We start from the raw sequence: 9993 nt of genomic DNA, 5'->3' as shown, positions 1-9993 counted from the left end.
CTGTATTGAACATTTATAGATGAAAGACAAAGGTGAGACATTTTAAGCATCAACATAATTTTTATTCTACTCACAAATTAATCCACAGCATAGGCCAGTTTACCACAACACTGTGTGGATTTAAGGGGTGGGGGGGCATATACGTGCATACACTGCATTCCCAGATGTTAACACTGCTTCTCTGAACATAGAAACAAACCTAACAATATCCATGTAAACTGAAGCCACTGTCGGACAAGACCATAGTCGGCACGCAATATGCAATCAGCACAAAAACAAAATACTCTTAACAAATTCAATTGACGTGAAGTCTTATAAAACATTATCCCACTGAGTGGACATGCTCAGTCTTTAAGAAGCAGGAGTAAAGCACACTTATGTGGTACATGATTTATCGGAAGTGGCACACAAAAGCGCGTCCTTTACTTATTGTTTTCCCTTATAGGAACAGTTCGGCATTTTGGGAAATATGCTTATTCACTTTCAGGCATCGTGATAATGTCAGATGATAAGATTGATACCAGTCTCATTTTTGTCCATCAAGGCTACAGCCAGCAGCCAGTCAGCTTAGCACTTGTGCCATTTGTTAGCATGAAGACTGGAAACGGACAGCCTGGCTCCAGTGGTAAGAAAATTCCTCTGTCAACACCTCTAAAACCCACTAATCAATACGTCATATACTGCGTCTTTAATCCTTTTAAAACGAAATTTAAAAAAAGCACCTCTGTAACCTTCAGAGGTGCTGAAAGGATTTTTTCTATTGGACAGCAAATAAGTGTATTTCCCCAAAAAGTCAAACTAAACTTTTAAATACACTGTGGCCCAAACTTCACAAATCTAACTGAGCTACATGGGTGCTTCACAAGGGAGAAGGACTTCTGCTATGTTGATGCGGTAGCTTCAGATAATCATACGTGAGTCGGGGCGATTTGTGGAGAACAGAATAAAAGCTTTTCTGTTTCAGAGCTGTTGAAACAAACACGAAAGGTCATGTCTGTTTTCCATAGCAGCCAAATTAGCTCTTGGTTGTAAATCTATAACCGAAACTTGTTTCATTTTTAAAGTAACTTTGTCTTTTCTGCCAGCCTAGCTTTAACATGTGGAGTGTCTCGTCATAACGGGGGGGGGGGATGTTTGCAAGCCAACACATTTTTGGCTGAAGGGAGGAGGCTGCCACAAGCAGAACCTGATCTAACTCTTTCTAACGATGGTTCTGTGTTGCCTACAAAGCCACCAGGTGACTCCGCAACCGGTGGCGGTGTGTCTTCAGTGTATCCTCTTAGTGTAGACATTGCGAAGGCTAAGGCATGTTTTGTAGTGACGGCTACAATGCAGGCTTGGAGCGGAGGTTTCTTGGAGAGCGGTGCACCTGGCCTCCTCGCAGAGCAAGCACCAGATGGAGAACAGAGCCTCCCTGGATTTTATAGTCTGCAGCTGTTTTCTCATCATTCCTGAGGAGAGGGAGGAAATGCACGCAGGGCAGAAGACGTCAACAAAATATACAGAGCGTCCCCAACTTTATGCTTCAGTTCAGAAAGGGTATTTCGATCTTACATCTGTTTTCCACTGTAGATCAACCTCTGCTGCTGGGGGGGAATCCCCTCTTTCTCCTCCACCCTTTCTTTTATCCGCTCCACCTGGATGGAAATGAATGCAAAACATATTGCTCCATGCTCAAACACTTACTAAGTAACTGATCACTGTATGTTAGTGTCAGCACACAGCAAACGTCAGGAAATGATGGATCATCTTATACCTTATCTGTGGGCTCGATGTCGATCTCTATCTCCTTGCCAGTGAGCGTCTGCGATAAAGGCACTTTCAAGTTATTATTGAGACATTCATGACAAATGGATACAACTCAGTGACTCAGTAATAACACCTGTTCAAGCGAGTGGCTAACTGTTAAAGCGGGCTAATCGTTATACTTGCTATGCCTTACCTTCACTTTAATCAGCATCTTTGTTGACCCGTTTTTATAAAATTCACTGGAGTGGGATCAGCGGTATGATTATATGTTAACTGAATCTATGATTTGACCAATGAAAAATAAGTGTTATAACGATATTGTATGAAGAAACTCGATATTCCCTTCCAAAAATGCAACGGGTGTTTCCTGTGTTTCCCGGTGAAATCCACCGCCCCGTTTTTTCTGTGTGTCAACGGTTCCGCTTCAGGTGAGCTGAGACTTAGCATTAGCTTAATTTACCGTCGAAAAATCAAAACGTTTGCCCTAAAACTGATCTTTAATTAGCGGGAGCTTCGTGCCAACAAAAGCAAGCCGAAACGTTATTTCCCGAATTACCTAAAAAATAATCCTTACGACCTCAGCACAGCGTGGCGTAAAGCGATCTTCGTATTTGTAGTTTTTGCCCGCATATCGCCTACACGATGAAGACCTTCAAAAACTACAAGGCTGCTGTGAGTTGGTGTCCGCCCCCGTAAAGCTTCCCGCGTAAACAGTGGGAGAGGAAAGGAAGCAGACAAAAATCAATCATACTTTTCTAAAGGTAAATACTGTCTTTTGCTAAATCTGTAAAATAACCCATTCGTTGGCTGACTGGTAACTTATGCTAAGCTAAAGGCCAGTTTGCAGGATTCAATTATGACTCAGCTGGCGTAACCTTGAATTTTGACGTGGAGACTGAGAAAGCGACGCTGTTTGATCTGGGTCGTGTGGTCTAGTCCAAATAGCATTAGCAGTAGCATCTCCAGTAACGTATAAGCTAGCTAAAAAAATGCTTTATTACACTTAAACAGAGTAGCAAGTCCTTAACTGGCTAATGATGATTTGTCTTTCCAATGCTGAAAAGATATTTGCCTTTAATAGGCTCCCTCCAGACCAGACACCATGTTTGCTTATAGTTGCTGGAATTTGGTGACCATATGTGTGTGTGTATGATTTCATGAAGGGAGTTTAAAAAAGGTGCAAAAATGAGAAAAGACAGGGCATAAAGCAACCATCCTGACCTCTGACCTCCCTCTTCTTCACAGATTCACATTCCAGGACAAACTGCTTAATTTCACTTTTTTTTTTTTTTGTCACACCGTCTCCTGTTTCCAAAATGCCTCGCATTGAGAATGACATCAAGCTGGACTTCAAGGATGTGCTCCTCCGGCCAAAGCGAAGCACACTCAAGTCTCGGAGCGAGGTGGGTTTTTTTTCCCCCCCACATGAAAACCTGACTGACCTAAATACAGATGTTTCCATTTGCTGAACCTTTAGTCATCCCTGAGTAATCACACATCCTCATCGGCACTTGGTAGCTGTTCAAAAAGAAAAAGCTGGTTAGAGAACTCAAAGGAGTGACCCTTTATCCACAAACTTGCATCTGTAAAATACTGGCTCCTGCTGCTGCTCTGTGACAGTAGTAACACTTTGAGGCATCAGGAGAAATGGTTTCCTAGTTAGTTGAACAAATCTATAAAACTATCAAGTACACAAAAGTCTTGTTCTTCTTGTCTATTTCAGGTGGACCTGATGAGGAGCTTCACTTTCAGGAACTCCAAAGGCAGCTACAGAGGGATCCCCATCATTGCTGCTAACATGGACACTGTGGGGACCTTTGAGATGGCCCTGGCCTTGCACCAGGTAGGCTATGCATGATGTGGGATGTGTATAAATCACTTATTATTTCACAAAGAGTTTTACGGAGCAGATGTTGAAGTGTCAGCTCTTTGTTTTGCAGGAATGAAAAGTGATGAAAACCCAAACAAAAAATTAGGTCAACCAAAATTTAATTAAAAGGTGTGATCACTACAATGCCTAATAATCCCTATATTACATAACGGGCTGATAAATGAGGACAGGTCCTAGTTCCCTTACCTGCCCTTCTCTAAAGACCAGATTAAAAACAGGAGGTGATCAAGTCCTTCTGATCATGGATCATATGCCAGAACTTAGGTATGGGTGGCTTGTGTGGAGCATCTTCCTCTATGTCATTGTAATGATAATGAATAACACAAGCTACTGTATGTTACATTTTTAATACAGGGTCCTCCTGGCTTTTTTAGGTACAAAAAAATAAGAAGTGTCTGTTAGATTTAAAAAATATGCAGACACAATGTTAATTCCTTTGGTATGGCATTCATCTGTTCATGCATTTACTTAATCGTAGTTATTAAAACTACCATTAGTTTCCATCAGATTCTGTGTCCTTGTTGCAAAATAGCTTCATTAATGCTTTGCTCTTTGTCCCCTCCACTAGTTCACTCTCTTCACCACAATTCACAAACATTACTCTGTGGATGAGTGGGTGGAGTTTGCAGCGAAGCATCCTGAATGCCTGGAGGTACAAAATTATCATGTAGCCCTTTATTTCAGAGAGTTTATTAATGGAGGTGTTGGTGACACAGCTCTCTCTCTCTCCCCCTCTCTTCTCTGTTTATCTCCCAGAGTGTAGCAGTCAGCTCTGGCACCGGCGATAGTGATTTTGAGAAAATCTCGGCCATCTTGGCAGCGGTGCCACAGCTGCAGTACATCTGTGTGGATGTGGCAAACGGCTACTCTGAACACTTCGTCCACTTCGTCAAAGACGTCAGGCAGAAGTTCCCCACACACACGATAATGGTTAGTAGATGTGTAATGTTTAATGCCTTTAAACTACACTATGCGGGGTTGAACAAGGAATTGATGTTCACCAGTTAACATTTCTCGGATAAGTAGTGAATAAAAACATCTTTTATGAACATGTTTAATTTGCTCAGGCGGGAAATGTGGTGACAGGAGAGATGGTGGAAGAGCTGATCCTGGCTGGCGCTGACATCATCAAAGTAGGCATCGGACCAGGTGATCAGAGCGTAACGTTTACTAACACATTCCTACATCAAGAGAAAACAACGTCCTCAATATTATATTCATAGCCTGTCGCTTTTTCTTAACACAAAAGCATTCCTGACCTTTGACACATTAACCTTATTAATCTGTAAATGCATCACAGCCGATATAAGAACACCTTTAATTTACAGAACTGCATTTGAAAATAACTAACTTGCTTGGAGTAGCACATCCAGCCAATGCAGACACTGTGGCAACCACCTATTCATTTGTCACATAAAGACCACAGACCACAAACAATGCTGTTTCCTGTTTGCAAATCATGGACTGCAGACAAGGGATCTTAGAATCACACTTTTGCCCCCGTGTCTTCTTCTACAGGCTCTGTGTGCACCACCCGCAAGAAGACAGGGGTGGGGTACCCCCAGCTTAGCGCTGTGATTGAGTGTGCGGATGCAGCTCATGGGCTGGGCGGACACATCATCTCTGTAAGTGACTCTCTTCTGTAATTATTCAGTAATGTTATCAGAAGTTCTACACAGGTCTTGTTGCGCAGAATTAATGTTAAAGGAATAGTTTGACATTTTCTAAACTTATTCTCTGTCTGTGGAGAGTTTTTTTTAAATGTGCAGGACTATTTCTTGGCTGGGCGCAGTTACTTATTGGGGGCTTGGTGTCACCATGGCAACACATGATGACTCCAGGAAGTTACTGCCTCAGACCAAGAAAGAGTCTGGTACGTAACTAACTGAAAAACCACAATGTGTGTTTTTTCACACTTTGTTTTTTGCACAGTTTAAACCACTGTTTCCACTCTGTGTGCTAAGCTAAGTGGCTGCTGGAGTGGTAGAGAGTGGTATCAATCTTCTCATCTAACTCAGCTAACAAAGCAAATCAGCCTTTCCCATAATATGTCGAACTATTTCATCAAACTGAGGCTCATGATAGAAACTACTGACCATCCTTGTGTCTTTTATCTCTTTGGGTAGTTCGTAAAATGGTTCGTAGTGTTTCTTGTGTTACTTTCCATGCAGTCTTAGACATGAGTTTCACTCTGAGATTGTGCAGCCTTATCTTTGTCTTCTCTCTCACACAGGATGGGGGGTGCACTTGTCCAGGAGATGTCTCAAAGGCTTTTGGTTAGTTTGTTTTTCCATACTGATCTCAGCAAGAATTATTTCTGTTAAAACCAGCTTCTCACCGTTTGTCTGGCTTTTTGAACGTGACTCTCAGGTGCTGGAGCAGACTTTGTGATGCTGGGTGGTATGCTGGCAGGCCACTCAGAGAGTGGGGGCCAGGTCATTGAGAAAAACGGCAAGAAATACAAGCTGTTCTATGGAATGAGCTCCGACACAGCGATGAAGAAACATGCCGGAGGTGTAGCTGAGTACAGGTCTGAGTCACAGTTATTGTGGTATATAAGGGAAAAAATGTGTCAGTCTTTCTCTTGTGTTTCTGGGTGTTTTCCTGCCAGTGTCGATCACTAAACCTACAGTGTATTTTGTGTTTCTTTTTTTCCAATCCAGAGCATCTGAGGGGAAGACAGTCGAAGTTCCTTACAAAGGTCCGGTGGACGTGACAATACGAGACATCCTGGGCGGGGTCCGCTCCACCTGCACCTATGTTGGGGCGGGCAAGCTGAAGGAGCTGAGCCGCAGGACCACCTTCATCAGGGTCACCCAGCAGCTCAACACTGTCTTTGGCAGCGACAGCTGAATCTTGCTTCAGATCAAAGCATAAGTCTGCATCACTGCCTGTCTGACTCCGAGAAGCTGTTTGTGCATCAACCATGTGTACACACAAGTGAACAGACACAGATATTAATACTAAAATACCTTCTTTTTTTTTTAACATAAGTAGAGATTCTACAAGTTGGAATTTCAATGCAATTTTAGTATATTAAGCACACAGGCTCTCAGTTGGTTTATATAATTTTTTTCATACAATCCCACAGTATTTTAGGTCTCAGAGTCTCTGCACAGTAAGATGTAAGCTAGAGCAGTAACTCTTCAGCTCTCTGCCTGTCTGCTGTCTCATCATTCCAGTGCAAGGTCCTGAGTTGTTCTTTTTTGCACATATGCAAATGTGTGTCTGTCCATGAAACAGTATCTACAACATGTCTCCGCTCTGTGCAGAGATCGTACTGTACACCTTTGTCACCCACATATAAAATTATAGCAAATTATTTAGAAAGCCTAAATATGTGTGCAACTGCAAATTAGGAAGCGAAACTGAACTTTTTTCAATCATTCCTTCACTCTTAATGTTTTGCACTTTAATGATTTGAGAGCCTAATATTTAGTTTCTAGTTTTGTCTGGAAAAGGTTTGATGCAAACTGTCACTTGTTCTTTTCGGCACCTACTACTACATATGTATTCACTGTGTGTGATAGCTGGTACAGCACGAGGGCACATGCAGTAATAATAATGCAAGACTGAATTAACAGCAGAGATGTAATTCATTATAATATGCAGCTTCTCCATTCTCTGGTCCCAGCTGCTCCGGATTCATACCAAAGTTTGTTTGGGAATGAATTTATGATTCATAGCCTTTAAAATAAGTGGTCATTCCTTGAATTAGCCTTGGAGGTTTTTGCACCGCCAGTACTGGTGTCACCTCACACAGTGTCTTGGCTGTAGTTACTCCATTTCAGTCTGCTCTTACATGGTCTGTGTCATTTCATTTTTTACTGTCACATTGTTGCAGAAATTATGTTTTTATGTTGGCAAAACGTAAAATCAAACTGCAGTTTTTATTTCACTTTTTTCTTTTCACCTTTTATGCAGTCAATAAAAACATTCCACGTCTTAAAATTTTACTGTCTTTATTATTGATTAAAGCATTCACAATCTATGTATGATACAAGAGCCACAGATTTCCTTGTTGCATGTCTGCCTTAAGACCGAAGTTCTGTAAGAGCCTGTATATTTGAATGCAATGAACTTTCACCACCAGTAGATGGAGACAAGTGCCCTAAACTGACAGAAAAAAGTAGAAGCATTAAAATTACATCAAAATTAACTTGTGTAAATAAACTGCAATGCCCAAAACAAACTAACATTGCTCTGATTAAAAGATATATATATATATATATATATACAGCAACTCAACACTAACCAGTGAGATTTAGACTCATGCACTTGTTAGCTTTGTATAGTGATTAGCAATGATCAGTAAGGTCACAACAATTACTGAAGTTCACAAACCACCTCTGTGATGCACCGGCCTCCAATAATTTCTCCACAGGAACATTTAGGCCTCTGAGATTGCTGGGACATTGACCGGTTATGTCTATAGGCATCCCTGTTGTGACTTATCCCACAGGGGCACCTCCATTGAGACTGGGACCCATCTGAACTATTCTGGGCACTTTCTTTTCCCAGTTGAACAAAGGGGGCTAGGTCCCAGTTGTTAAGGCTCATCTTAATAGTGAGTATTTCTTCCCTCTGGTGCTGTCCGGTTCTTCTGAAGAAGGACAGTGAGGAAGCAACAAAGCTCCAGTACACTTCCACCATTTCAGGTCGTGGCACAGCCTCATCTTCTTTTCCCCCCTGATGTGTGATTAATGCAGAGGAAACCTTGCATTTCTTCTCTGGTTTGGTCATGTCACCTGTCTGCAGCCCAATACCTTTTGAATTGGTTGATGAATCACAACAATCGTCATACTCTGTCGTGAGATAGCTGAGCTGGTTATCTTTGCAGCAAAGGGCGTAGACGGGTCCATCCCTCAAGTTCTCTGCAGACGTCTTGTTACATAAACCGATGATCCAATCAGACTCTTCAGGGAGCCAGACCAGCCACCTCTGATAGTTGGGAACTGATTTGGTGCTGCGGATTAGGAGAGTGGCAGCGCATTGTCCCATCCAACTATTGTAGAAAACCTTCCTGTTGTCTCCGGACATTGACATGCTGGGGCCAAAAAACTGCGGCTTAAAGATCAGATCTGAATCAGTGGCAAAAAGCTCCTGGTGGTTTTCTGGATCAACCAGACTCAGCAAGGCTCCCCAGAACTGTCCCGCTTGATTCACCATTTTTTCACCATTCTGTCTGATCTCCTGGACTAGTTTGTCACGCTCGCTGCCAGGCTCCAACCCCTTCCTCAGATCCACAGCCTTGGCCTTCTCCACATCCTGGTGCACCTGTGAATACATCTGCAGGAACCTGAAGGTATCCTTCTCATTCTGCGCTGCTTGCATGCTGCTCTTGCTGGTTTTGATGGACACCATACGAGCAGAGACTGAACTCTGGATGCTGGTCAGTGAAATATCACGCAGGTTAGTCACCGCCTCAATGAGACGCACACTAGAACGACCCAGCTTCTCTCTTTCACTCTTCTCCCACTTTTCCAGACTCACATTCTCGTCATCAGTTTTCACCAGTAAGGCCTTCTGCTCAGCTTTGAGCTTTTCCATGAGGTCTTTGTGGGCTGTGGAGAAGGTCTTCATGTTGTGTAGGCGGTGCTGGTCTTCAATGGCGCAGGAAACACAAACGCAGGTCATGTCATCCAAGCAATAGTACTCCAGGAGTTTGCCATGTTGGGCGCATTTGGTGGTGCCACATAAAGCCATAGGTTCAGTCAGGGGATGGGTCTGTAGTAAGACGGGTGTAGTCAGGTGGGCCTGCAGATGCTGAACACACATGGAGATCTCACATTTCATGCAGGTCTTCCGTGCTGGTTTCCTGTCCTCCTCTGCACACATGTCGCAGAGGATCACTTGCACGTCCTTTTGTTGATTGTCAGACATGTTTCCAAAAAGCGGAAATCCTGACTTGATTTTACTTGAAAAAGTGTTGAACAAAGTCCGTAGGATCCTCCTTGTTTCTCTTTGTTGACTACGTCTTGTCAGAAAACTAAAAATTAAATCTGATTTTGCTTAATTCAGTTTCTGGTCCCTCAGTCTCTAGACTGAACAGTCCTTTGTCACAGCAGCGCTGCTCAACAGTTTCATTTCACAGGAAGTTAGTCTCATATTACTTTTAGATGATAAGTCAAACATTAACAGGGTGGAGTCAAATAAACTTACCTGCAGACACTGTGTTGGGTTTGCTGTTCAGTTTAATTTAACACATTACTTATTAATACCCATTAAATGCTAAACACATATTTGTATATCCTTGTGTGTGAAAGACATAACTTGTTGTAATAAAAGGTGGAAAACTATTAAATTTAAAAATCCCATGATAATCTGATCCTGTATTTATAACATAGATAAAA

At 42.3% G+C, this 9993-nt stretch overlaps 3 protein-coding genes across 3 annotated transcripts; 1 reads left to right on the top strand and 2 right to left on the bottom strand.

Moving 5' to 3' along the window:
- Window positions 1–40: 40 nt before the first annotated feature.
- Window positions 41–2123, bottom strand: nedd8 (NEDD8 ubiquitin like modifier). Its single transcript, XM_071458960.1, has 4 exons — window positions 1943–2123; window positions 1757–1804; window positions 1555–1637; window positions 41–1451 (listed from the first exon to the last, which is right to left on the bottom strand). The coding sequence occupies exons 1-4, from the start codon at window positions 1958–1960 to the stop codon at window positions 1325–1327; spliced, it is 276 nt and encodes a 91-aa protein (XP_071315061.1). The 5' UTR covers window positions 1961–2123; the 3' UTR covers window positions 41–1324.
- A 249-nt stretch (window positions 2124–2372) lies between these two features.
- Window positions 2373–7594, top strand: gmpr2 (guanosine monophosphate reductase 2). Its single transcript, XM_071458957.1, has 10 exons — window positions 2373–2510; window positions 2995–3152; window positions 3473–3592; window positions 4209–4292; window positions 4397–4570; window positions 4708–4789; window positions 5159–5265; window positions 5874–5916; window positions 6011–6170; window positions 6304–7594. The coding sequence occupies exons 2-10, from the start codon at window positions 3066–3068 to the stop codon at window positions 6491–6493; spliced, it is 1047 nt and encodes a 348-aa protein (XP_071315058.1). The 5' UTR covers window positions 2373–2510; window positions 2995–3065; the 3' UTR covers window positions 6494–7594.
- LOC139606685 (tripartite motif-containing protein 16) lies at window positions 7586–9666 on the bottom strand. The gene has a single exon (XM_071458955.1). It carries the CDS (start codon window positions 9521–9523, stop codon window positions 7967–7969), a length of 1557 nt encoding a protein of 518 aa, XP_071315056.1. The 5' UTR covers window positions 9524–9666; the 3' UTR covers window positions 7586–7966.
- Between the last annotated feature and the right edge of the window lie 327 nt (window positions 9667–9993).

This window comes from Trachinotus anak, unplaced genomic scaffold (assembly GCF_046630095.1).
Source record: "Trachinotus anak isolate AG129_WGS33_773 ecotype Australia unplaced genomic scaffold, CSIRO_AGI_Tana_v1 ptg000023l, whole genome shotgun sequence".
Lineage (NCBI taxonomy): Eukaryota > Metazoa > Chordata > Actinopteri > Carangiformes > Carangidae > Trachinotus > Trachinotus anak.
Note: the sequence above shows the minus strand (reverse complement) of the source record. Positions and strands in the feature narration are given on the sequence as shown.